At 51.8% G+C, this 26,779-nt stretch overlaps 2 protein-coding genes across 2 annotated transcripts; both read left to right on the top strand.

The window, feature by feature from the left end:
* Positions 1-413: 413 nt before the first annotated feature.
* LOC124501560 (keratin, type II cytoskeletal 75) lies at positions 414-10,437 on the top strand. Its single transcript, XM_047065856.1, has 9 exons — positions 414-911; positions 1,417-1,631; positions 2,756-2,816; positions 3,172-3,267; positions 4,113-4,277; positions 6,153-6,278; positions 6,421-6,641; positions 7,990-8,024; positions 10,199-10,437. Exons 1-9 carry the CDS (start codon positions 414-416, stop codon positions 10,435-10,437), a joined length of 1,656 nt encoding a protein of 551 aa, XP_046921812.1.
* Positions 10,438-12,561: 2,124 nt separating this feature from the next.
* Positions 12,562-25,071, top strand: LOC124501544 (keratin, type II cytoskeletal 5-like). The gene is made up of 9 exons (XM_047065807.1): positions 12,562-13,041; positions 14,846-15,054; positions 17,776-17,836; positions 18,911-19,006; positions 21,030-21,194; positions 21,969-22,094; positions 22,773-22,993; positions 23,555-23,589; positions 24,869-25,071. The coding sequence occupies exons 1-9, from the start codon at positions 12,562-12,564 to the stop codon at positions 25,069-25,071; spliced, it is 1,596 nt and encodes a 531-aa protein (XP_046921763.1).
* The last annotated feature ends 1,708 nt before the right edge of the window (positions 25,072-26,779 follow it).

Raw genomic sequence — 26,779 nt, 5'->3', positions numbered from 1 at the left:
ATGTTTGCACAGGAGGGAGTGGGTCCCAGGCCTAAGAAAGCGGTTTAGAAATGAGGTGGTGTTTTTAAAGCCCATTAGGAGATGCATGATTAGGACATGACTGAAAGCAATTAGCGTGCCTCTCATTCGTCTGCTGATCAAGTTGCGACTGGAAAGCAGTTTCCACGTGGGGGAGGGATGCCAGGGGAACCAACCAGTGGCCTTGCCGGTGTTTCCGAGGGGCGCTGAGGGTGAGCTCAGGGTTGGCGAATGCCTGGGGGATGCCATCAGAGGCCTCCATCAGCAGTGCCCGCCCCTCCCCGAGACCCATAAAAGCCCAGGCGGCCCGGGGCGCCCCAGATGCCCGGTCTCTTCCATCCCCCTTCACGCGCACCCGTGTCGGGAGCTCTCGTTGCCAGCCTCGCTCAGCCACCATGTCCAGGCAGTCCAGCATCACCTTCCAGACCGGCAGCCGCAGGGGCTTCAGCACAGCCTCGGCCACCACCCCTGCCACCGGCCGCTCCCGCTTCAGCTCCGTCTCCGTGACCCGCTCAACGGGAGGCAGCGCGGGGCTGGGAAGAATGAGCAGCGCTGGGGCAGGCTTCGGGAGCCGCAGCCTCTACAACCTGGGGGGCACCAGGCGGGTCTCCATCGGGGGGTGCGGCGGCAGCTTCCGGAGTGGCTTTGGCGGCAGGGCGGGCAGCGGGTTTGGGGTCGCCAGTGGATTTGGCAATGGGGGCGGAGCCGGAGGAGGCTATGGGGCCTCGGGCTTCCCCGTCTGCCCCCCTGGAGGCATCCAAGAGGTCACCGTCAACCAGAGCCTCCTGACTCCCCTCAACCTACAAATCGACCCCTCCATCCAGCGGGTGCGGAAAGAGGAGCGGGAGCAGATCAAGACCCTCAACAACAAGTTCGCCTCCTTCATTGACAAGGTGAGGCGGGGGCTGCATCTGTGCAGGGTAGCAGGAACTCTTGGACAGGCCCCCACCAGGACACCCTATGGAAGAGCCGTCCGCTGGACAGGTCCCTTGCGAGTGGGGCCAGATCACCCCACAGGTCCTTGTGGAAATTTCCCTCATCCTCCCTGGGAGCCACCTGGCTGGTTCAGCCAACTCTGAAGAAAGAGTTAACTTGTTCTCCACAGGAAGTTTCCACTGAGCAAACTAACCTAACCCAGAGCAAGTGTTGTCCAGACCCTCAACCCAAGAGTAGAGTCTCCCCAAAGAGACCTCTGAGCTGAGCACACCAGTTCTATGGAAGCCCCAGAGAACTGTGGGGGTAGCTTCAAGGGCTCTCTCATTTCCATTTGGAGATGTCAATTATATAGCTGACAGATGGGTATCAGGTAAAAAGCATATTTTTCTTCTCCCCCTTATTAACTGGAGGGTCTGGCTCTGCCTCCCCAGTTTCTCAAGATGTCCTGCTCCTTCCCTGCAGGTGCGGTTCCTGGAGCAGCAGAACAAGGTCTTGGAGACCAAGTGGGAGCTCCTCCAAGAGCAGGGCTCCAAGACGGTGAGGCAGAACCTGGAGCCCTTCTTCGAGGCCTACATCAATGACCTCCGCCGGCAGCTGGACAGCGTCACCACTGAGAGGGGCAGGCTGGATGCTGAGCTGAGGAATATGCAGGATATTGTGGAAGATTTCAAAGTCAGGTAAGTGGGAGATGGGCTCCTGGTCACACACAGTCATCCCAGGGCTCCTATTTATAAGGACCAGCTGGGTGCAAAGGAGCCAATGCCAGTGCCATCAGGGTGATTTGGAACCTGCAGTCAATATCCCGTGAGATGAAGACAGCATGGTGTGGGATAACAAACGGACTCCCATCTCATGCATCACTATTAACAAGAAGTCTATTTTAATCTGTCCACATGACCTCAAAGGGATGTGTGCATCATCAAACACAACATTGCTACTCTGGAAAGCATAATACTATTTCACAGCCAGCATATTCTTTAGTTCTGCTGGATGTGGGCTCTACTATTGAAATGGTGCATTTCCAGGGCAAACACTTTTGAAGGTAAACAAGGCGATCCTCCTGGGGGAGGCAAAATTTCACTGGCCATCATCCAGGCTGCAGTACTTGAGGTATCCAACAAAAAGGGATGATCCTCCCTAACCCTTTAGCTGGCTTACCCTTGGCTTCTGAGGTGGAGCTACTACTCTACTTACTAAAAGCATACTACTTATACAGCTGCTCTGAGGTTTGGTGAAAATTCATCAGAATCTTCCAGAACAGTTTCCTGAACAGACAAATTTTACCTCATAAAATTAATTTTTTTTCTTTCAGAGAGAGAACAAGCAGGGGAGGGGGCAAAGGGAGAGAGGAGAGAGAATCTTAAGCCCGACGCGGGGCTCCATCCCACAACCCTGGGATCGTGATCTGAACTGAAATCAAGAGTCAGATGCTCAACTGACTAAGCCACTCAGGCACCCCTACCCCACAAAATTTTTTTAAATATTGGAATTGTGCATCTCTAAGACGATGGAGTTGCATAAGTACACATTTCTATTCCTATAAGTTCCATGCTCACCTTCTAGTCTTACAAAAGAAAGAAGAAAAAAAAACATCTGGCAGAAGAAATGATTTCCCCTTTTATAGAAGGAGAAATAGAGGTTAAGTGAATCACCCGAAGTCACACACAGGTCAGTGGAAGAGCTGGAAAGGCTTTGAGGTCTCTGAACTCTTGCTACACCAGAAGCAAGGGAAGATTTCAGCCTGGAAGAATTCAACCGAACACTTGCTCAACATCACGCCTCCTCTTCTCTGTGCTTACAGGTACGAGGATGAAATTAACAAGCGCACCACTGCTGAGAATGAGTTTGTGGCCCTGAAGAAGGTAGGTGGAAAAGTCTCTCAAAGGAGAAGATTCGAAACTGAATCTTGGAGTGTGGGGTGACTCAACCCTTGGGACTCCCAAGAAATGTCCCATAACCCTTGACAGGATCTGGAGAGCTCAGACCTGCCAAAAGGCTCCCTCTGTATTTATGGCCCCACTGACCCTGCTTGGGTTTCTGTGAGCTCAGGGAACTCAAGCTCCCATTCTCTGCAGTCGCCCACCCCAACCCCAAACCCCAGACTCAGAGTTTGCTAAAATCCAACCTAGAAGGGCCAGGGAGGAGTCCGTCCAACTTCTTCTGGACTCACTGCTTGGGGCTGTGGTGTCAGAGAAGGATCCTGTGCTGTTGTTCTAGGACGTGGACTCAGCCTACATGAACAAGGTGGAACTGGAGGCCAAGGTCAATTCTCTGACAGACGAGATCAACTTCTTACGGATGCTCTTTGAGGCGGTAAGAGCCTGAAAATGTTTTTGTCCCTCCTGGGTCTGGAGCCTGGAAAGAAAAAGATGCTGCAGACAATGTTATCTATATAGGGACTCCACCCAGCATCTTGCCCAGATACTCTAAGATGGGGCTGGGGTGATCATGGGGACCTGGGAGAACTGCTTGAAATCTTGCCACCTTAAACCCTACTCCAGCTCCAAGGCTTCAAACCTCCACCCCATAGCATAGCAAGGAGGGAGTGCCAATTCTCGAATCCCAAGTCCCTGGGTAGCATTCCCACAGAATTAAGACCACCTCTCCCTCTCCCTTCCCAAATAAGTTCAAAAATGCCAACTGCCCCTCAGCTCATTGGTCAGGGTACTTCTTGCCCTCTGAAGATGCCTCATTCTCAGCACTGCCACTGTGAAGGCAGAGACCTGGGTCTTTAAAGGGGAGAGAGAAGTAGAGAGTGATGAAGTCACATTGTATGGGGGGCAACAGGGTCCTAAACCTCACTCTATCCTAAAGAAACATTTTATGCTGGCATATCAATCAACATGTCATATTCAGCTTAGTATAATTTGGACCAGAGAACACTGAGCCACCCTTCATGCCCAAGGAAAACACACAGGTAGGGGTCTTGGGAAGCTATGCTGGGGGACACACCCCCATCACACTGATCTGTGACCCAGAAGCTTCTCAGCGATTGGCATAGGAGTCCATAAGTAGCTGTGAGTGCCCAGGGAAGGGTTGGAAGAATCCCTGCCAGGGATGCCAAAGAAAGGATTCCTGACTAGATGGGTAGCCAATTGTGTGATTTGAAGATCCCTCCTTTTCATGCCTTGGTGACGCTGAGTTTACTGGCTCTGCAGGAGCTGTCGCAGATGCAGACCCAGGTCAGTGACACATCTGTGGTCCTGTCCATGGACAACAACCGCAGCCTTGACCTGGACAGCATCATCGCTGAGGTCAAGGCTCAGTATGAGGACATTGCCAACCGCAGCCGGGCCGAGGCTGAGTCCTGGTACCAGACCAAGGTGAGTGTGGGCACCTCTAGGATAGGTTCCGGGACTAGTGTTATCAGAAGCCCCAAATAAGCATGTAACTATTAGCCACAAACCTCAGGAAATACATGAGCATTTCTGTTCATTTCAACATGGCAGATGTGTCTGGTGCTATGCAAAGTCAACCTGAAATGCGTATGGAAACCCAACCATACACATTAATATGTGGTCAGGCATTGTTCAGCGCTCAGGACAGCCATCGTCCCCACATCACTTATGATTTCGTTGGGGCTGGGTGAGACTCTGAAACAACCAAGAAATAGTCATAAAGCTATTTCTAAATGGCTTATTCATTCGACACATGTATGTCAAGTAGGGTTACAGAGTTGTAACTAAATAAACTGCAAACAGTTTATTTTTGGTGTGAGAGACCATGAAGTAAATGGAAGAGGGGGGGTGCGTCAAGAAAGGGAAAAGACCATGTTAATAAAAAGCCTCCAAGAAGAGGTGGGTCTTCAGTCCATTTGGAAGCATCCAGGGACAATAGCTTACCAAGGACAGAGGTGGTATTTAAGGCTGAATAAGCAGTCCTGTGGGGCTAGAAGGCAGAAATGGGCACTTGGCCAAGCAAGAGAGGTTGTATCAGGAAGAGGGGTGTGGGGATGACCATGGAGAGCTACTGTCCAAAGTCACAGATGGCCAGAAGAAGGTTTGGCTTTGGAGGGTGTGGTAGACTGGATAGTCCAATCCATGAGATCAGCTCCCTGACAAATCCAGGCCCCTTTCAGTCTCAGGAGCTCACTTGCATGTGGCATTCCATCTTGTGCCACGCTCAGTGCACTGCCTTAGCCCCTATCCCTGCAACGTGGTAGGAAGGAAGGAAGAGGGTGTCAGGTGCCACGTGTGCACAGAGTGGAGGCAGAGACAGACAGTGAGTGGAGGTGGGATGCGCTTAAGCTGAAATTCATAGTAGCTGATTTACAGTGAACAATTCTCTTTGGGGGCGGGGCCTGTTGTTCCCTTTAACCGTGTATGTCTAGAAACAGAGCAGCTGGGCCACTCAGCGCTTTCAAAACCAGACAGATCTTCCTTCCAGCAGGGACTCTTCTTCCTTGGTAAAGGTGTGGGCAAGAGACAGGGGGCGTTTGTTTCTCCTAAATGAGTGCATCCTGGATATGCACCACCAGATGGAGAGCTCCCTCAGATGCGGGATTTTGTTACAAAGTCTTCAGAACTGTGCCCCCCGGCCCGGCTCCATCCAACACGGATTCCCTGCAGCACACCCTTGCTCCCCCAGCACTGACATCTGGAGGGCTACCAAAATTCATGGTCACATTGGTCTGGATGAAAGCCCCAAGGACAGTGACCAAGTCACCTTCCCACTCCTACAGTTCACCATGCTCCTTCCTGCTGTAGGGTCTTCACACAGGCTATTTCCCCTGTCTGGAATGTTTTCTCCCCAGCTTGTGACTTAGGTCACCCCTTTCCATCTTTCAACACGCAGCCGGAGCACCTCTATCTTTGGAAGGACTTCCCTGGGCCCATCCCCACAACTTCCATATCTGGGTCAGATTCCTTTGTTACACTCCCCTGTTCACTTCCTAAGGGGAACTTATCCCAGTTTGGAAATATCAACTCAATAATATGCTAATTTATTTAAGGTCTATCTCCCCCAATAAACTCTAAGCAAAGGTCTGATTATGCTCTCTTTGATATTCCCAGAGCCTAGCACATGCCTGGCAAGTAGATGTGCCTAAGAAGTAGCACCTCAGTGAATGAGCGAGGGAATGTGTGAATGATCAGTGAATGGGTGGGTCTGCTGGTGGCACTGAGAGCCAGGCTGTGCACACAGGGAGTGCCCAGCCCAGGCGTCTGATGCAGTGACTGAGTCTGCTCTAATTCCATCAGTACGAGGAGCTGCAGGTCACAGCGGGCCGGCACGGGGATGATCTCCGCAACACCAAGCAAGAGATCTCGGAGATGAACCGGATGATCCAGAGGCTGAGAGCCGAGATCGACAGCGTCAAGAAGCAGGTGGAGTTTGGGCAGAGCCGAGAGCTCCTTGCACACTCATTTCTCCTGGGTCGTTCTGCCATGCTTCCAGGACCCCTGCCCAAGAAGTGCTGCACCTCCAGGGGCTGTCAGTAAAGCTCACGGCTTCCTCCTTTTCTTATAGTGTTCCAGCCTGCAAACGGCCATTGCTGACGCAGAACAGCGTGGAGAGCTGGCCCTCAAGGATGCGCGAGCCAAGCTAGTAGAGCTGGAGGAGGCCCTGCAGAAGGCCAAGCAGGACATGGCCCGGCTGCTGCGGGAGTACCAGGAGCTCATGAACGTGAAGCTGGCCCTGGATGTGGAGATTGCCACCTACCGCAAGCTGCTGGAGGGCGAGGAATGCAGGTGGGGGGCTATGCACCTGCTCTTTTCCAGCTGCCGGAGCATTCCTAGGGGCTCGGGTTGCTGTGGCCCCCTTCTCTCCTGGAAAAGGGAGCAAAATGCAGGTGGAACTGGACTATGAGAAAGAAAAAGAAAACAGGCATAATTTCTTTCCAGGCCAGTAAATCATTATTTGAAGTACAACTGCTTTGGGCACCCCGTAGAAATCTAGGATCTGATCAGGTCCTAGGTAATCAAATTCTATCAAAGGAGAATTTGGGTTATGTGGCAGTTCTGGATATGTGGTATGAAAGGCTCTGGGCTGAGAATAAATTGTCCCGGGATCTGGGCATACAGACCTACCACAAACTAGCCGCATAACCTTAGGGAAGTCAGTATCCCTTCTCTGGTCCTCAGTTTATTCAGTGATGGAATAAAGAGGCCAAACCATCAGAGCCCCAAAGCTCGGTGGGACCTTTGCGCTCTGCCAATTACCAGCTGTGTGACTGAGGGCAGATTACTTTACCATTCCATTCCTCATCTGTAAAATGATGATAACCATGGTTTCTATCTTGTACGTTATTCAGAGGGTTGAAACAAGGAAATGCACATAAAGTTCTTGGAACAATGCATGGTACATAGTAAGTGTTGAGAAAATCTTAGCAATCACTCAGTTTCGTGGCTGGAGATACGGGCTTTGGACTCAAATGAGTCTGGCTTCAAAACTGGGCAACTTTGTCAGCTTCTCTGTGCTTCCATTTCCCTATCCATCAAACTGAGATCATAATACCTACTTAATGGGGTCACTGAGAGAATTAAACAGCATAATGTAGGTAACAGGTCCTTTTAATGTTCTAAGTATGTGTTTATGAATGAATGCCAGTTCTGTCCTTAGCATGGTAAAGCAAAATTACTCTAGTTGCTACAATAATAGGCTGATTATTGTTATTGTTATGTTTATGACTCAGACTCTTCTCCACACCTATAATCACCTCAGCACTGCCCAGTGCATGACAACAGTCCATTGTTGAGAGAGAAATCTCCTTGTTCCTTAACAAGCCCTGCCTTTCCAACTGACCCTAGTGTATGATTAGCTTTAATTTTCTCCAGGTGTCTACCTAGTTTGAACCAAAAAAATGTGTCTTTGAGATTACAGGGTTTACTCCTAAGAACCTCAAACTCCACATTATTTCATTCATTAGATTATTGTTTTCAATACTACTAGTATTTAAATAATTTCAAACTCCATTACTTCTGCAATAAAAATAATAAAGGGTTCTTGAATGCACTTAATTGCAGAAATGTTGTTTCAAATGCCCACAAGCTGCTGGACGTAATAGTAACCTTCCTTCTCCCCCTTCCTCCCAACCAGGCTGAGTGGTGAGGGTGTTTCTCCAGTTAACATCTGTGAGTATGACATCCTCTCACGTCATTTGGTGTGCATGTGGTTGGGGACAGGCATCGTGTGGGAGGGTGGAGGGCGTGCATGTGGCATTGGAAGGGAACCCACGAATCAGGTTCATTTTGAGGTCTGAGGTCTTAACTTCTTTAAAATGAGAGCCATATTGGGAGTCTTTTTTTTTTTTTTTAAGAGAAAGTGTGTGTGAGCATGCAAGGTGGGGAGGGGAGGAGAGAGCAAGACAGAGGGTCCAAAGCGGGCTCCCCACTGACATCAGAGAGCCCAGTGTGGGGCTGAACTCCAGAACCATGAGTTAATGACCGGAGCTGAAACCAAGAGTCAGATACTTAACGATCTGAGCCACTCAGGCACCCCTGCAATTTTTTTTTAAGAGAGAATCTTTGATGTCCCAAGTCTAACCTCTTTGCAAGTGAAAGACACCACAGAGAGGGTGATAGGAGGTCTGCTGGAACTCTTCTGCATGGGTTTAGAAAACACACAGCTTCCACCCCCCACCTCCCGGGATTCCACACCTTTCTTGCTGGGGGTGCAGGTCTAGCTCAGAGATGAGCATTTAGCACAGACGGGATTTATGAAACCCTGGTCTGCCCTTGGCCCTCAAAGGGAGCCTTTGCACTGGGTCCAAGGTCCTTGCTGTAAGGCAGCCCCTTTCCAGAACAGTGTAGAGAGAAGCCCTACCGCTCAGTTATGCTCTGCAGAGTATAAACGACAGAAGGTTACCACGGTTTTCCAAGGTAGTGAGAGCACATAAGACAGGGCATTTGGGTGCCACTGCTCAGGAACAAGGAAGGGTGTTGGCAAGCTGGAATGGCCCGGCAGTGTGAAGAACACTCATTCACAGAGCTCAGTGCTGGCATCGTGAGGCTAACAGACATGACTTTCACAGTGTATGAGTGAGTTTGGTTTTCATTAATGCGGGATTCACAAAAGCACTGATTATTGTAACCGATGATTCTAGAAGCCAGAGCCCTCTGAACTACCCAGGTGTCCTCCCTCGCTGATACCCTTGGCTAGTGGCTCCAGAGACCCTCAAAGCCAGTTTTGGGGATGAATGGTATAACCTCTAAAGTTTCTTTTCTCTTGAATGCACCTGAAAGTCTCTGTTTGTTATCTAGGGCAGCAACACAGTACCACAAACTGGGTGGCTTAAAACAGAAATGTAGGGTCTCATGGTTCTAGAGACTAGCAATTCAAAGCAGAGGCATCGACAAGGCCTTGCTCCCTCTGACACTTGGAGCGGACTCCTTCCTCACCTCTTCCTAGCTTCCAGAGGTGGCTATCAACTCTTGGTGTTCCTTGCCCTGCATCATTCTGATTGCTGTCTCTGTGATCACCTGGCCCTTTCTCTATGTGTCTGTCTTCACATGGATGCCTTTCCTCTTCTTAGAAGGACACCAGTCATACTGGGGTAGTGCCCTCCCTAATGATTTTCTCTTAACTTGATTCTGTCTGCAAGGTCCCATTTCCATATAAGGTTTCATTCACAGCCATGTGTTAAGATTTCAACACATTTTTTTGGAAGACACAACTCATTCTATAACAGAGTCCATTTTTATTTTAGTTTCCCTTCTGAAGAGCCCCAGATAGTGTACTGAATACTGAAGGTGATTGGGTGGTTATAAAAGTTAGGAAAAGACAGGTTGGGGGTAGAATGGGAGCAGAGTTGGCCAGCCAGTGGGTCGTCTGTCCCTCAGTCTATCAAGATGACTCCAGCCCCACTCTGGGATTCAGGGTGTGGGGGCTCGAACACTAAAGGAGGCATGTACATGCCATTGAGAAGGAAAGGAGACACCAGAGCCAGGCCCATGGAGAGAGACAGGGACAGAGCCACAGGGGAGTGTGATGGGATAGCAGCCTGGAGGACAGAAGTCTCCATTAAGTTCTGGAAGGAAGCGAGGCACCAAATAGCAGAGGGGAGGCAGGAAGACATTCCAGACTGGAAGGCTGCCTGGCATTACAGCCCAGGGAAAACGAGGCTGAGCACAGAACAGAGATCTCACCAAGTGGGCAGGAATAAAGCAGCCGCCTGACCAGACAACCCTATCCCCACCCCCACCCCCACCCCCACCCCCCACCCACAGACTTAAGGGCACAGGCCCTGACACCCTAGGTGTCTTCTCTCCTGCCCTTGATTCTGACTATGTCTCCTCTCCTCTGGCAGCTGTGGTCACCTCCACCGTTTCCAGCGGCTATGGCGGTGGTAGCAGCACTGGAGGTGGAAGCCTGGGTCTAGGTGGGGGCAGCGGCTACTCCTTCACCACCAGCACCGGGCACAACCTGGGTGCAGGCCTGGGTGGCTCCAGCTTCAGTGCCAGTAGCAGCCGGGGCCTCGGGGGCAGTGGCTCCAGTGTCAAGTTTGTCTCCACCACATCCTCCAGCCGGAAGAGCTACAAGCATTAAGTGCGGCCACCTCGCTTCCTCACCCCTGCCCTGAAGCCTGCCTGCTTGCAGACCTGGCCTGCCTGCACTCACAGACAGGATACCTGGGTCCTTCTTCTTCTTCTCCCCTTCCACAAGGCCTGCCCGTGCTGCTGGGAAGGAAGCCTGGTGCCCTGGCTAAACCCCATTTCCCAACTTAAGCCAGCCTCTGCCCTCCTGGCAGTCCCCACAGTGCTCCTGTCCCCTCCCTGTGCCACTGCCGCCCTCCTTCAAGATTCACATTCAGCTTATCGTGCAGAGACCTCCCCTGCTTCAGCTCCTCCTTCCTTCTCCCCACCTTCCAGTTGCAGAGTTAGGGAAGTCAGTGTTTTCCAGGCCATCTCAATGCCAGGTTGTCAGCCCCACCTGTCTCATGGTGCTTATGAGCTGCCTGCTGGGAGTGAGACACATTCCCTCCCTGGAATGTGTCTATTAAATGCATGTGGAATGTGTTCGGTGTCCAGCCCTCTGTTTGGAATGGGGATGCAGTCCCCAGTGCACATCAGACCCTCCCCAATTCCCTCAGAACGGAGAATGCTGGACTTGGGAGATGGGAGGGATGGAGGGGGCACCAACTGCTGGCTAGATTCCTTCCTGGTCTTTCTGCCCATTTCCTTTGGCCTCATGCTGGGATGCCTTCCTTGAGAAGCCCAAGCCCCTGGGCAGAAGCTGTGTCCATCCTCCCTACTCTGTATGTCATTCAAGGCGATACCATCCCCTCCCAAAACCAGACTGTTTTCTGAGGACACTGACGTAGGGTGGGCGGCCCAGCCCTCCTCCAGCAAAGGGGCTGATTGTTCCCTGACAGCTTCAAACTTGCAGACCTGAGCAGAGAAATAACAGGCCAGGAGAGGAGTTAAAAGTCAGCCCTGGGGGCAATGCTTTCACCAAGCAGGGGAGCCATTTAGGCCCATAATTGCAGGCAGCAGTGAGACATCCAGGATGTCTAACCCACATTCCTGAGTTTAGTCTGCTGAACCCCTCCCATAAGGCCTGAGCCCGGCATCACCCAGACTAGGGACAGCCCATGTGGGCTCAGAGGAAGTGGGCTCCAGGCTCAGGACCACGCTAAGGACTGGCGGGAGCTAGGAACTGGGAGTCTGAACCACAATCAATGAGGGTGCTGTACAAGAAGCTAAGTGGCAGGGGGGAGAGGCCATGAACCAAGACAAGAGAAGACGAGTCTAAAACCAGGGGCTAAAATCAGGAAGGGCTGGGAGGGATGGCAGGAAGAAGAGAAATGACTCTGAGGGCAATTGTTAAATGTCCCTGGTCCTCACGGACAAGAGAAGACGAGGGGACGGGAATGTGGCAAGAAATCCTGTGCCTGCCACCCTCAGATAAGCCATCTCTCTTCCACCAGTGTCAGGTGCAAAGATCCAGAGTAACCTGCTGTCAGACCACTGCGCCCTAACATCGGCTCAGCAGGCATGAGCCACGTGACCTCAGCCAAGTTTCTCAATGACTCTATGCCTCAGTAGCTTCATGAGCAAAACAAGAATAATAACGGCTACCCCTGGTGCTGCATGGTGATTAAATGAGAAGACAGGTGTAAAGCAGCCACCTCTAGCAGCTGCTCAATACACATTGGCAATTATTATTGTCATCCACACTCACAAGGTTATTATGAGAATCAAGTGACATAACACTGGCAATAACCAACCACATGGCCTGGCACAAATGGAATCCTCAGTAAAGGAGGTTTCTTTTCCTTTCCCGGTGACAGGAAGGGCCTAATCAAGTTCAGAGTCTAAGACCTGGGAATCCAAAGAGAGGAGCAGCTGGGAAAGAGTGGGAGTGTCTGCAGCGTGAGCCTGAGAACCTGGGTGGGTGGGGGGCTCAGGACCTGGTCCTGAGCAGGACCTGGACCAGGCCTGGTCCTGCCCTGGGTAGGGTGTTCCCCATGATGATTAGGGGGCAGGAAGATGGGCTGTGACCAGACATGCCATTGAGATGAACTCAACAGAGTGGTCTTTGATGTTCTCCGGCCAAGCCCAGTTCTCGAAAGGCATAAAAGTGAAGGAGAGCCTGGGACAGCTAGACTTGGAAGGCTCCTCGTTCCTTTGATACTTTCGTTCCTCTGCCTCTTTGGCACCAGCTCCCACCATGACCCAACGATCTTCTGTCACCATCAAGTCAGGAGGCACTCGGAACTTCAGTGCTTCCTCGGCCAGCCTCCTCCCAGGCTGCCGGCCCAGCTTCAGCTCTGTCTCCGTCTCCCAGGGTGGAAGGAGCTTCGGGGGTGGATTTGGGGGTGGCTTCGGGACCAGGAGCCTCCACAACTTTGGAGGCAGCAAGAGAATCTCCATCAGTGGAGGCTACCGCTCCAACCGGGCCAGCGGTGGGGGCGCTGGCTATGGGCTGGGTCTCGGAGGCATGGGCTACAGGGTTGGGGGAGCCTTCGGTGGGTATGGATTTGGAGCTGGGATGATGCCTGGCTCTGGGGGCATCCAGGAGGTCACCGTCAACCAAAGCCTCCTGACCCCCCTCCACCTGGAGATAGATCCCTCTCTCCAGCGGGTACGAAAGGAGGAGAGGGAACAGATCAAGACCCTCAACAACAAGTTTGCCTCCTTCATTGACAAGGTGAGAGGCAAGTGGTCCCCACTGGGAAAGTTGCTGGTGCCCAGGGTATGTGTCCTTTCTGTGCTTTTCTGAGGTCTACTGTGACTTGCCCAGGACCTGTGATCCTGGGGGCTGGGGAGACTGCCGGCCAGATGAAGGAGGGAGTGATTTCCCACCCTGTTGCGGTGGGAGCAGAAAAATGTTCATCTCTACACTCTAGAGCTGTCTGACCTACTGCAAGGACATTGTTCTTTTGATGGATAATGAATGTATACTTGGCTTAAAATTAGACAGCAAAAATGGATCGTTTTGAAGGGAAAAGGACAAAGGAAAGAAAGGTTATGAGTTCAGTTCATGGAAGTGGGCTGGGGTCACTTTATCCTGTGCAGTTAATAGAGGCGGTTCCTCCCGTGGTGGCCTCCCTGGTGATTTGGGTATGTCTGTGACTGGCGAGGGGCCGGCTTTCCCACTTTTCTTCTGGTGAGAGCTAAGCTGTGATGTCAGCCCTGAGTGCACCCTGCTGGATGCCTGGACTCTTAGGGGTTTCCCCAGGTCCAGGGAAAGAAGCTATTTTGTTTTGCACCACCACCGGTTTACATCTGAGCTGGTTGCTCTTGTTTGGGAAGAAGCTGTTCAAGGGTCTGGAAAGAAGAGTGCCAGACTCTTCCAGCCCAGGCTCTACTGCTAGGAGAACGTTCCCTAACTTCTTGGGCCTTGGTTGGGTTGGATAGACAGACCTCAAGGTGACTGTGCATGTCTAACAGGCTATGAAATGCTTCATCATATGGTCCCATATCTAACCAAAGGGACTGTTGAAGCAGTGCTTCTTGAGTTTTATCACCCATGCCAGCCCACTTGGCCTGGGGTTTGCACCAACAGATGTGAGATTTCCAGGAGGCCGGCTCTGAGGGGAACCGTGGGCCCTCCTTTTCTTGGTTTATCTGGAGGATAGTGGAGAAAAGGGGATGTGCTATGGAGGGACTTGGAGTCAGGATTGCCCTCCGGCCTGTGACAAAGGAAGAGAAAGGTGGGAAGGGGAAGTAGGGTGTTTGTTAGAGGCTCTCTGTAGGCACACTGCCATCTTCTCTGTTTGGGAGGCTCCTCTGTTCCTTCATTCTGAGACTGCGTGTCATTCCAGCTGCTCCCAAAGGAAGGACTTTGTTTAGCGAGAAAGTATTCACATATTCACAGGACTGCCTCCCAGACAAAGGAGCAGATGAGTGCAACTTAAGAAAACCAAATAAGTAGCACAAGACCACAAGGGACCTGGGTGCAGAGGGGGCTTGGCAAGGCCACACAGTTGGCTGTCAACATGGCTGGGATTGTGCCCAGTTCCCCTCAACGCGACGTTAGAGTGACCCATTTCAGCATTCTTGGACTGTATGGGCAACTGAGTTCAGATTCTAGATCTAGAGAAATCACGTAAGAAAGGAAGTGGACAGATTACATTTTCTGCCAAGAACCTCCTGCCCATTTAAGGGGAATCAAAATCCCACCCAGGAACATGGTGGTGGAGTGTTCTTTCCTTCAGCTACCACACATCAGCATGATTTGGTGTATATGGATGATTTCTAGCCTCTCTGGTCCTGGTCTCACTTCTCCCATCTCCAAACCAAGCCACCACCTGCCTCCCAGGCCATTGCACCAACATTTGGGTGGCTCTTGACATTCCAGGCTCCTTCCAGGATGAGGAAGAGGAGCCTGCTACCTGGACTCCAAGGTCTTTCAGGGCCTCTCTGCACTGTTGGTGGGTCCTGTATCCCAGAGCCCTCTGGGAAGGCTGCACAGGGCAGCCCTCACAGTTTCTCTCCTCTGGCTGGGACAGGTGCGGTTCCTGGAGCAGCAGAACAAGGTCCTGGAGACCAAATGGAGCCTCCTGCAGGAGCATAAAACCACCAGGGCCAATATCGAGCCCATGTTTGAAGCCTACATCAGCAACCTGAGGCGGCAGCTGGACTGCCTGGGTGGAGAGCGGGCACGGCTAGAGACGGAGCTCAAGAACATGCAGGATGTGGTGGAAGACTTCAAGAACAAGTGAGTGGACCCTCCACCAGCTTCTGGGAGGTCCCTGCCCTGAGGCTCCTGGGAGGCCCTGCTCTCTAGAAGTGGCCAGTCCAGCGGAGAAAGGGGACACAGGCTCAGGGCAGTGAGATGGAATCAGAAAAAACAAGGGGACCCTGTGGTCAAGAATGTTGAGGCTCTGGGGAGGGGTGGGGCTATAGAGGGTGGTAACTGACATGGTCACAAACAGCAGGATTTGAACAACAATCTGGTAAAGTCTGCAGACGGAAAGTAAGGCTCTGAGATAGCAACTATTTTATCCAATGTGATACAAGTGGCAACTCATGAGTTAGGACTTAAACCTCTAGAATCTCACCATCACATTTGTTCCACTCAGTCCCACGGCTAACTTGGACAATGTTTGGGCATCTACCCCAACCCTGGCCAAGGCCAGGATCAAAGCAAGAGGAGACCTATCTTCTGCCTCCTCCGCAGAACCACACACACACACACACACACACGCACACACCACTAAACGTGATGGCATGTTCATGCCTGTACATTCAAGCAGCTCCTTATTTTTATTGATTTCATTTATTTCTGATGTTCTTGGTCCAAACAAAATAAGTAATTTCATAAGCAGTTTTGGTTATGCTTTGTATAATGTAATGAGAGTTCAGGTCTGAACTGAGTTGAAATGGTAGCCACTACCCGCATGCAGCTATTTTAATTTAAATTAATTAAAATTAAATAAAATTTGAATTTAGCTCCTCAGTCACACTAGCCACATCTCAAGTGCTCAGTTGCCACACGTGGCTAACGGGCCCCGTAGCCGATGCAGATATAGAGCATCTCTATTGTCGCAGAAAGTTCTACTGGACAACACTATAGACTCTAGAGTCAGTGGATTTAGAATCTTGGCTCAACTGCTTACTAACTGAATGATCTCAGACTCTCTGAACCCAGGTCCTTTGTCTGTTAAAGGGGATATTAATAGTGCCCACCTCATAGGGATTGAGAATATTATATCAAAACTTGCATATGAAATACTTGGTAGGGTGACCAGTGCCTGGCACATAGTAAGTGTTAACTATTTTTATTATAGAGATGATTAGGTATGTAATGATGCAGACATAGGCAAGAGAAGCAATTGCAGATGGCTAATTTATAACATGTATGCAAACACGAGGTAACCGTGTTTCAGTCCAAGAAGGCTTCCCGGAGGAGGAGATAGAAAGGTGGAGAAGGAAAGAGACACAGGGGAGAACTACTGGGGCGGGCGGGCTGGGGATCTGTTGAAGAGCATGCTCCCGGCTGATGGACAGCCATGTTCCTGTGGCAGGTATCTAAGAGGCCCATGAAGGGAGAGTGACTGTGAGCTGGGAAACACAGAAGACAAGGACAGTTGCATGGAGTTAGGTGAAGAAAACACGTTCAGGGGCACCTGGGTGGCTCAGTCGGTTGGGCAACTGACCTCGGCTCAGGTCATGATCTCACAGTTTGTGGGTTGGAGCCCCATGTCAGGCTCTGTGCTGACAGCTCAGAACCTGGAGACTGCTTTGGATTCTGTGTCTCCCTCTCTGCCCCTCCCCTGCTCGTTCTCTGTCTCTCAAAAATAAATAAATGTTAAAAAATAAAAAAAAAGAAAGAAAACATGTTCAGATTTAATTAAAAGGCAGCACGAGGAAGCAATAAGGAAAACCACAACAGTTCTCCCAGAGGACTTGGGAGAAGGCATAGTATTGGAAATTCAATGGCAGGAAAAAGCTTCCCTCAGATCCTGCTGGACAGCTGAGGCAACATCGAAGTGGGGAGATTCCGGTTATATACATAAGGCAGGATAGTGCTTGGTGGTTTTAAAAAAATAAGGACAAGCCATTCAAAGATGAGAAAAAGCCTCTGAGAGGTTAAGTGACCTGCCCCTGGTGACTCAGCTGGTAGGTGGAGGAGATAAAGCCCCAACCCCAGCTGCCCAGAGCTGCTAAAAAGGGTGGGGTTCACTGATGCTCAGGAGGGTTGGGAGGAAAAGGATCACCTAGAGCAGAAGGGGAGCTTCCTTCCCAGAGGCCAGTGTCCCTAGGGGGCGGGACGAGTGGGGCTGCTCTCGAGGGCCAAACTGAAGAATGAGAAACCTGGGCAGCTGCTGGTGGGAGGGACTGCTTCCTCTCCATGGTTCAGTGCAACTAAGAACAGAGCGGCAAGGCCACATGAGGGCAACACAGGCCGCAGGAGCCAGCCAAGGCCTGGGACTGTCTGCCCTGGGTCAGACCATCCTCTCTGTTCTTCTCTTCTGTTTGGCTTGGGGCGATACCAAGGGGGTGAAAAAGGAGGCATGCTGGCCCCTTTATGCAGCCTCAGCCCTCTAAAGATCAGAGCCCTGAGAAATGCAATCTCAGGAGGAATGAGGGGGTGACTTTGCTTCACTGTTGTTTTGGGTTTGACTTTTGTTTGGGCAGAGGTGGTTGTGTGATTGATCTGGGATGGGAGTGGGGCATGTGTAACAGGGGAGCTATGCTCCAGTAGCACGTTCTCCATGTCCGTTCTGGAGACCCACACTATCTACCCACCTACAGCCCCCACTGTTTGACCTCACTCCCAGAACCCTGCTCCTAACACCAATCCACTTTTTTAAAATTGATTTATAATTAGCATACAATATTATATTAGTTTCAGGTATACAACATGTTAATTCCATATTTTTATATGTTACAAGATGGTCACCGTTGACAACCCACTTCTTGATCCTTCCCACAGGTACGAAGAAGAAATCAACAGGCGCACGGTAGCAGAGAACGAGTTTGTGGTGCTCAAGAAGGTAAGGGGACAGGGTTTCTCCCTCCTGACGCTGAAGCCCAGGTAGCGCCTTCTGGGAGTGACAGCTGCCACTGAAGCCAGTGGCCTTACAAGTTTAATCTGTGCAACTAATTTTTGAAGCAGGTTTTACTTCATTTTTTAATGTTTTTTAAAGAGAGGGAGAGATTGTGTGTGGTGTGCACACTCATGGTTGCATGTGCACGCACGTGCACGTGTGGGTGAGGGAGAGACAGAGAGAAAGGGAGAGAGATCTCAAACAGGCTCCATGCTGTCAGCGCAGAGCCAGATGTAGGGATCAACCCAACCAACTGTGAGATCATGACCCGAGCCAAAATTAAGAGCCAGACCCTTAACCAACTGAGCCACCCAGGGGCCCCAAAGCAGGTCTTACTTTAGAAGTGAGAAAACTCAGGCTCAGGCAGGTTAAGTAAATTGCCCAAGTTTACCCAGATCATCAGCAGTGAGTCAGGATCTGGGACTCCAAAGTCCCAGCTGTAAATCATGACACCAGCTCCTCCCCCATGTGGAGTCCCTGTGGGGAGAAACAAGCAAAATGGACCCTGTGCTGAGCTGAGTCTCCAGGACATCAAGTCAGGCTCAGGAGGACAGGGGCAGGACAGGGATCAGCTCCATGGAGGTATGGATCTTTCTGCTCAGCGGGGGCAGGCAGAGGGAAGGGATACCAGCCAGAGCGGGGAGAATGGAGCAGCGGTGTGTAAGGTGCAGGGAGCTGCTGAGAGTGTGAGGAAGGGGGGAGGCCACGGAAGGCGTGGGGAGAGGCTGAGAGAGCCCAGAGGCAGCAGAGGCCCAAGGAGCCAGGATGGGGTTGACCTGATCACATGCAGGTGACAAAAGACATCTGTTCATGTGGCACCAGCTGGTGAGTGAGTGGGCATTCCCCAAGAGCCCTGGTCCCCACAGAGTATGGGCCCTCCTGCAAGTTCCCCTCCATATCCTGGAACAAAGAAACACCCTCATCCCCGGGAGATGAACTTCTCCAGCCTAACTCCCAGTCAGAGAGGCTGGCTGACCCACGAAGGATGGGATTCAGAGTGACAGCATGTTCTGTGCCCAGGACGTGGATGCTGCCTACATGAACAAGGTGGAGTTGGAGGCCAAGGTGGATGCCTTAATGGATGAAATCAACTTCCTGAGAGCTTTCTATGATGCGGTAAGCAGTGCCAGGTGCTCTCCCCACAAGCGTTGGAGGCTGGGGTCCTGGGCTGGGCACAGAGACTGACAACTCCTTCCTTCATCTTCTCTCTGCCCTCCACCCCATCCCTGGGCTGGAATTCATGGAACAGATGGCTGCCTTCCCTACTAAGGAACAAAATGAGGTTCCCTAGGGCAGCTCAGATGAGGTGAGAAATTCCACCTTGACCATTTGGTGTTGGTCAGACAAAAAATCCCTATCATTGAATTATACGTGATTTCCACAGACATATCTGAGCAGCCAGGCTCACCCAGTCCAGCTCAGACTTATCAGCTACTCTTCCTAGAGAGGCTGTAGGGTGATGCAATTTCACAAACCAGGTCGCAATTAATGAGCCCTTGGGTGCTTCTAGAAGCACACAGCACAACTGCCTGGTTCTTCTGAAGACACATGTTGTCATGCACTGCTGTATGCCAGATACTGTTCTAGGGGCTACAGGGGCAGTGCTGAGCAGACACAACAAGGCGTCTACATTTTTGGAGCTTCTGTTACAGTAAGAGAGACAGGCAGCACAGAGAGGATCGAAAACTATACCATTTAAGGCATAGCAGGGGCAATAGAAAGAAACAACAAGGAACCGTAGCAGGTAGGAGGTGGGTGATAGTTGAAGAGAAACTGAAGAACTGAGGATCAAAGAATGCCAAGAGGAGGCCATGGTGGCTGGAGGATAGTGAGTGAGGTAGAGTGGTAGAGATGGGGTCAGTGATGTCAAGGCGGGGGTGCAGGGTGCATTGTGTGCCTCCAAGTGGGCCTGGTAAGGACCCGTGATATGCCTGTGCATTGCATATGTTTGGTGCCCAACAGAAGTTGGTCATGTTCTGGGAGCAGAAGCATGGGCTCCATGTAGTTGGACAGGCTCAATGACCACCCTGCAGCCCACATAAGGCACAAAGGCATCATTTTTCTCTTTTTTTTTTACTCACTTCAATGCTGACAGCTGCAAGCATGTGGGCTGAGACCCCCTGAGCTAGGTCAGCTATCAGAAAACTACTTGGGAAAAACGGATTGTGAAACAACAATGAAATAATAATTTCTTAAAGCAGGAAATACATGAGCGGGGAGAATGGAGCAGCGGCGCTGTTTAATAAACAAAGGAAAGGAATAGTTTCACTTAGATTTCTGCTTTGGACCGATGACTCGCAGGTTTCAAAGTATGTCAGAATCTTCTAGACATCTTGTTAAAACACCAGTTCTGATTCAGTAAGTCTAGGGTGGGACCCAAAATGTTGCACTTCGAGCAAGTTCCCAGGTGATGCTGCTGCTGCTGCTGCTGCTGCTGCTGCTGGTCTGAGGATCCCATTTTGGGAACCACCACCTTAGATGATCCTGGAAAGTGATCATTAACAAACTGATTGTGGTTTACCTTTTCAAAAATCGTGTTATGTGGATACGAGTTGACTTAATCCTCACGGAAAGCATATGAAGCAATTCTAGGATGAGCCCCTCTGAGACTCAGAGAAGCCATCTAACCTGCTTGGCAGACCTGAGACTCGAATGTGTTGTTCCGGTGCCCTTGCAGCTGTCTCGAGCTGATTTCCATTTCCCATCCCTGAAGGGAGGAAGGAGCCAAGTTGGGAAACAGGATTGAAATGCAGCAGAGTTTCTGGCTCCTCCTGACTCAGTGTTCTGTCATGAGAGGATTTCTTTTTCTGGTGTGAAAGGCTGTGTTTTCTCAGAACATGAGACATCCTGGCACTGACAGGTCACAGCAAGGTGCACTCCCTTGATAGTGGGAGTGACTTCTGGAGGATGCTGGCTAGAGTTACTGTGAGGCTGCTCTCTGCCTGCAGATGAGGTGATGATAAGGCTATGGCATAAACTCAGCCATCTTCCTAATGTCCCTCCCATCCCTTCGGGCCTAAACAAGGTGCTGCACCCCAACAGTGCAAGTGAGGTCCTTGATGCCGGGGTCTGTTCCCCTGGCCACCATCTCCCAACACACACACCCGGCTTCAGCTCTTTATTTTGGCCCCCAACACAGGAACTGGCTCAGCTTCAGGCCCAGATCTCAGAAACCTCCGTGGTGCTGTCCATGGACAACAACCGCAAGCTGGACCTGGACAGCATCATCTCTGAGGTCAAGGCCCAGTATGAGGACATCGCCAACCGCAGCCGGGCCGAGGCCGAGTCCTGGTACCAGATCAAGGTGAGCGGTCGAGGCCAAGTCCATGAAATAATCTTAGAGAACTGGGATTTCAAAGGCGAATTAGGTCAACAGCCTTGTCCTCTCAAGTGTCCCAGTCTGATGGGGTCAAAGGGATATGCGTTCAGCCTGGGGCTGTCCCTCCATCGGGAGCACCCCTTGGGCAGCACTGTCAGGACCTGAGGGAACAGCCAGATGCAGGCAAGAGGCGGTCAGTCCTCTGCCAGGGAGGAGGATAGACACACCTCCAATGCCCTGTGGAGGACAGCAAGGGACAGCTGGATGGTACCACCCATCAGTGCCAGCAGGAGCAAGACAGGCAAGGTGGGAACAAGAGCAAGGCCTAGTCTCCTGGATCCAGAGAAAAGAGGTTCAGCTGGCAGTGGCTGAGGGACTGGGAGCAAAGGCTGGACATGGGCTACCCAATAAGATCTTCCAGGTTAGAGCTGGGTGGGGGTCACAAATGTGAAAAAAGCTTTAAAATCAGAGAGTGACACGCACGCCTATATGCTGCTGAGCTTCTGAGGATAAGACCCCTGATGTGGAGGGACTTCCAGGCACAGACAGGAAGGGTCCAGCTGTGGGCTGGAGCCCGCGGACATGGAGAGTGAAGGGCAGAGCCAAGAGACCATGCAGATGGAATTAGATGGAAAGTAGCAGTGGGGGCAAAGGGAGGCACCGCCAAGCAGCGCGCTGGAAGCCTGTTGGGCCCTGAGAAGCCACGGCCATCCTTTCTCTGGCCTGACGGCCCCTGCCTCTTGACTCCCCTGCCCCCAGTATGAGGAGCTGCAGCGGTCTGCTGGCCGCCACGGGGACGACCTCCGTACCACCAAGATGGAGATCTCCGAGCTGAACCGTGTGATGCAGAGGCTGCGCTCTGAGATTGATAACCTGAAGAAACAGGTAAAGCTGAGCTCCCAGAGGACAGTCTATCCATGTACCTGCCCGCCGGCAGACCTGGGCCTGGTCCCAATTCAGCCCATGCACAGAGAAGCCTCCCCAGATACGTGACTGCCCAGGAATGTAACTGTGCAGTCTTCCGCCACTCCAGGGACATTGGGCCCCCCTCTAGGGAAGAGTCTGTCCTCTGGGGGCATACAAGACAAAACTATCCAGAGAAGTGTGGCATTGGAAAGGACCCCCCCCCCAAAATCATTTTATCCATTATAGCTAAGTCTCAGATTATCCAAGGAGGACAGAGATTGCTCTCATTTTTATTTTTTATTTTAATTTTTTAATGTTTATTTATTTTTGAAAGAGAGAGATAGAGCATGAGTGGGGGAGGGGAAGAGAGAGAGAGAGAGACACAGAATCTAAAGCAGGTTCCAGGCTCTGAGCTGTCAGTACAGAGCCCAACACGGGGCTCAAACTCACAAACCACAAGATCATGATCTGAGCCAAAGTCGGACGCTCAACCGACTGAGCCACCCAGATGCCCCAATTATTTTTAAAGGTGATGAGGCTCCCACCTCCTTTGCATGAAATCCATTTCAGGAAATCCTCCCACATTTTTAACCTAAAACCCACATCTTACTGCACTGTCTATGGGCGAGCTCACAAACCCCTGTGTGCTCCTGGCAGTGTACCACACTCCAGAACGCCATCGCTGATGCCGAGCAGCGCGGGGAGCTGGCCCTCAAGGACGCCAAGCACAAGCTGGCCGAGCTGGAGGATGCCCTGCAAAAGGCCAAGCAGGACATGGCCCGGCAGCTGCGGGAGTACCAGGAGCTCATGAACGTCAAGCTGGCCCTGGACATCGAGATCGCCACCTACCGCAAGCTGCTGGAGGGCGAGGAGTGCAGGTGAGAGGCTCAAACAGACGCCACTAGGGCAACAAACACCACAGACACCAAGACCCCTACAGTGTCGGCCCCAGACAGAAAGTACAAGGGCAGAAACGAGGTTAAAACGCAGCTGCTCCCCAGAGGCACCCTGCAGTCTCAGCCATTCCTATAGTTCCTTTTGGACCCACGGCAGAGGGTCAAGGAGACAGGTGTCGGGGAGAGGTGGCCCACGACTACCTAGAAGGCCATAAGCAGAGCCGTTCCAGCCCACACCCATGACAAATGACGCCACACAGTTGTTGAACCTCAGGGGCTCTGTGTTTGCCCAGAGATACCTACAATCTGACTGCCCCTTTCTAGTGAACACATGTCCTTCCCCATTTCTCTATGCACTTTCCCTTGGTCTGTCTTCTAGATTTCCCTCACGGATTCATATTAGCTAGATGAACAAAAGGCTTGCTAAGCACGGGCCTGGCATACAGAAAGCACTCCGTGCTGACAGCTATAAATGCCAAGAGCCCAGGGCTCATCAGCTTCTCAGCAAATTAAAATGTCTCTCTCTCTTCCCCCTTGCAACAGACTCACTGGGGAAGGTGTCGGACCTGTGAACATCTGTGAGTAAATGTCTTGGGATAATAGAAAAGTGGGAGTCAAAACAGAAAGCAATAGCATCACTACCAGGGATTTGGTGATAGATGTGGGCAGGGATGCCTTTAAGACACTCTCAAGGGCTCTGTGAAGACCCCTTTCTTCTTTGGCCTTTCCTTTCTGGGGGGTCAAGAGAGACCTGTGGTGATACCTCACCCCCCAGGGCCTGTCCCAGTGTGGTCACGTGTCCACAGGAAGGACTCTACTGTGGTCTCAGAGGACCTGAGCTACAGGACAGGACAGACAACTCGCAGAGTGATGGCTTAGCGAGTTCTGGCAGGAAATCAAACGCACCCAGCTAACAAGAGGCTACCAAGCTGATTAAATGGAAGGAGGCATATCTAGAATTGAAGCAAATTCACCAAACAAGTAGAGCAGTGACTGACCCGGCTCGGCCTCGGCTCGCAGAGGGGAGAGCAGGAAGAATCATCTCACAGAATAGTCCAGCAGGATGAGGGGACATTCAGGGAGCACTGAGTCCTGGGCACGAGAATTAGAGTCTCCTCGGGCCCCGTGTGGCTCAGGCCACCAAGGGAGGCCAGAAAGCCAGGCTAGGGAGAGCTCAAACCCAGCTGATCACAGGGACGGGTTTGCTTCACCTGGAGAAATGGACACACAGAGGGGAGGTCAAAGAGGCATCTTCAAATGTTTGACAGGCGGTGGGGAGCCACATCCCAAGGTAGTGAGCTCCCCATCACTGAACATGTTTGAGCAGGTACTACAAACCATTGACTTTCAGTGATGTGGCATAGGTGATTCCAACTGGGGGAGGTTCATCTGGATGGCCTTTGGGCCTGTTCCAGTGGGGAGCTTAGGATCCCGCCTAGGAGAGGAGAACTCGTGCTCCATCCAATAGGAGAGGCCCATGGAGAGGAGGAAGGAGCACAGAGCAGGTGTGACCCTGGGCAGGCTGCCTGATGTCTCTGTGCCTCCGTTTTTCCTCTGTGGCACGGAGGCGATGGGAGTAATAGTGTCCTCTCGGGCACGTTGAGATCAACGTGCTCACAGCTGCGAAGGTGCTCTGAAAACTGCGCAGTCCCTCAGTTGGAATGCTCAGTGTGGAGCAGTGTGTGACGGGGACAGCGAGTCCGTGCCCACCCTCTCTGACCCCTGCCCCGGGTCCGAGGAGATTCCTGTTCCCTAAGAAAGCACCACAGGAGGGAGCCCACCTGGGCTGAGAGCCAGGGAGGGGATCTTGGGGACTCGGAGGAGAGTGCCAGCGTGCCCTGTGCCTTCTCTCCACAGCCGTGGTCTCCTCCACCGGAGGCACAGGCTACAGTGCAGGTGGCGGTGGCCTCTGTGTGGCCGGAGGCGGCTACAGCAGCAGCCTGGGCTACGGCGGGGGCGGCGGCTTTAGCTCCACCAGTGGCCGCAGCATGAGTGGCAGCAGCTCCAGCATGCGTATCATCTCCAAGACGTCGTCCACCAAGAAGAGTTACAGGAGCTAAAGGGCCCCGCCAGCCTCGGCTGCCCCCTCAAGGTCCCCAATGCCCAACCCTAAGGCCTGCCGCTTTGCTGATGCTCCATGCACACAATCAACAGCCAGAGGCGAGGGGAGTGGTCTGTGAGTTCTAAGGTCACCTTGCCCATCCCTCTGTCTCAAGGAGGTACCCCCCCTTTCTCCTCATCCCAGAGCCCTCCAAAGTCCCCAGGCATCCAATCCAACTAACGCTGACTCAACTGCTCTGTGCCAAGACCCAGGCTAGGACTTTGCCCGTCGGTGGCTTCCAGAGCAAGGGTGAAGAAGTAGGGTCTTCCTCTCCCCATCCGAGCCGAGTCCACTGCACCCATACTCCTTTATGGGGGAGGGGTGAGCTTAGGATTGACCTTGGTACCCCCAAAGAAGTTGAGTGTAATCTCGGCCAGAGTTCACACGTGTGTGCTCTCTCACTGCACACAGAACCATCTCCTACATGCCCCCCTCACACCAGGGAATGTTGCCAAACTGGCCGGCATATTGTGTCCTCACCTCCTGCCTTCTTGTCCCCACCCAGCCACCAGCCACTTCCCCTGACAACTCCCACCATCAGAATATTGGAATAAGAAATCAACACCACACAAAACATTACCAACTCAATTATTCATGCTAAAATAGAATAATTTTATCAAGAACCCAAAAGTTCTCCATGGCCTAGGACTATGTTCCATGATTGTTCATAGCCAAACGCCTTCAAATCAGCCTCATTGAAGCCAATATTAGAATTACTGCCCCACACAGAACCGCCCTGCTGCTGAGTGGGAGGGAGGCAGGCTCACGCCAGGCTGTGGGAAGGCAGCGAGGCAGAAGGTGCACCAGGTAAGGGAGTCCAGTTGGCCTGTGTTAGAACTGCCCTGGGAGAATCCCCCTGCAGAATAATCCTCCGGGCTCAGGAGTCTTTCTCCATCCTCTGTGGTAGCCATGTCCCTTTTCTGGAAAGTTCTCTTTCCTGCTTACTTTTCTCTTTCCACCTTCTCATCCACCCTCCCTCCTTATTCTCCTCCTCCTCCCCCACCATATGTGATTCCTCTCCCGATCCCTCCTCTCCGCCCCTTTATTTCTTTTCTCCCTCTCCCATTCATCCATTTGGCAATAGATCTCCTGCTCCCTCTCTCCTGACCTTTCTTTCTCTATCTCCCTGTCTCTGAAATATCTACAGTGTGGATTTTCCTGTCCCCAGCCTTGGCTACAACCACAACTCTTAAGGCAATCCACCAAACCCCCTGCCCCACAGGGAAGACCTAAGAGGGCAGACGCGGGAGAGGGGCAGTCCTCCCCCCTGTGTCTTTCCTCGCTCTCAGAGGATTTTTGCTCAGCCTGTGAAGGAAGCAGAGGTAGGGGAACAGTGGAAGAGGGGAGCCACGTAGGCACAGAGATCTTTCCCTACTTGAGGAACTGTGAGCCTTCCCAATACCTGCCACGTATTCAAGACCAAAATGCATTCCAAAAGCAGGCAGGGACTGGCTGCCAGCTGTAGACATGAAGACAGGAGAGAAAAAAGTCACCCCGCTCTGATCGTCTCAAACCCTTCTGAACTGCCTGCTCCCCATGCCTGCCTATTTCATAAAATCGCTTCAATAAAGTGTCACCGAGCTCTCTAGGTCTTGGTGGAGTCTGCGTCCTATCTCACATTCTGGGCAACATTGGACCTGGTGTTATCCTGGAGCACTTGCCTTCCA

Source organism: Lynx rufus, unplaced genomic scaffold (assembly GCF_022079265.1).
Source record: "Lynx rufus isolate CCGP_SWC_20201006 ecotype Redwood Valley unplaced genomic scaffold, mLynRuf1.p SCAF_7, whole genome shotgun sequence".
NCBI classification, from domain to species: Eukaryota; Metazoa; Chordata; class Mammalia; order Carnivora; family Felidae; genus Lynx; species Lynx rufus.
Note: the sequence above shows the minus strand (reverse complement) of the source record. Positions and strands in the feature narration are given on the sequence as shown.

Excerpts from the sequence above, each read along its gene's own strand:
- LOC124501560 (XM_047065856.1), top strand. The coding sequence starts at position 414 with ATGTCCAGGCAGTCCAGCATCACCTTCCAGACCGGCAGCCGCAGGGGC. Across the intron at positions 1,632-2,755 it reads GTGGAAGATTTCAAAGTCAG|GTACGAGGATGAAATTAACA; the intron begins GTAAGTGGGAGA and ends CTGTGCTTACAG. Across the intron at positions 6,279-6,420 it reads TCGACAGCGTCAAGAAGCAG|TGTTCCAGCCTGCAAACGGC; the intron begins GTGGAGTTTGGG and ends CTTTTCTTATAG.
- LOC124501544 (XM_047065807.1), top strand. The coding sequence starts at position 12,562 with ATGACCCAACGATCTTCTGTCACCATCAAGTCAGGAGGCACTCGGAAC. Across the intron at positions 22,994-23,554 it reads CTGGAGGGCGAGGAGTGCAG|ACTCACTGGGGAAGGTGTCG; the intron begins GTGAGAGGCTCA and ends CCCTTGCAACAG. Across the intron at positions 23,590-24,868 it reads TGTCGGACCTGTGAACATCT|CCGTGGTCTCCTCCACCGGA; the intron begins GTGAGTAAATGT and ends TTCTCTCCACAG.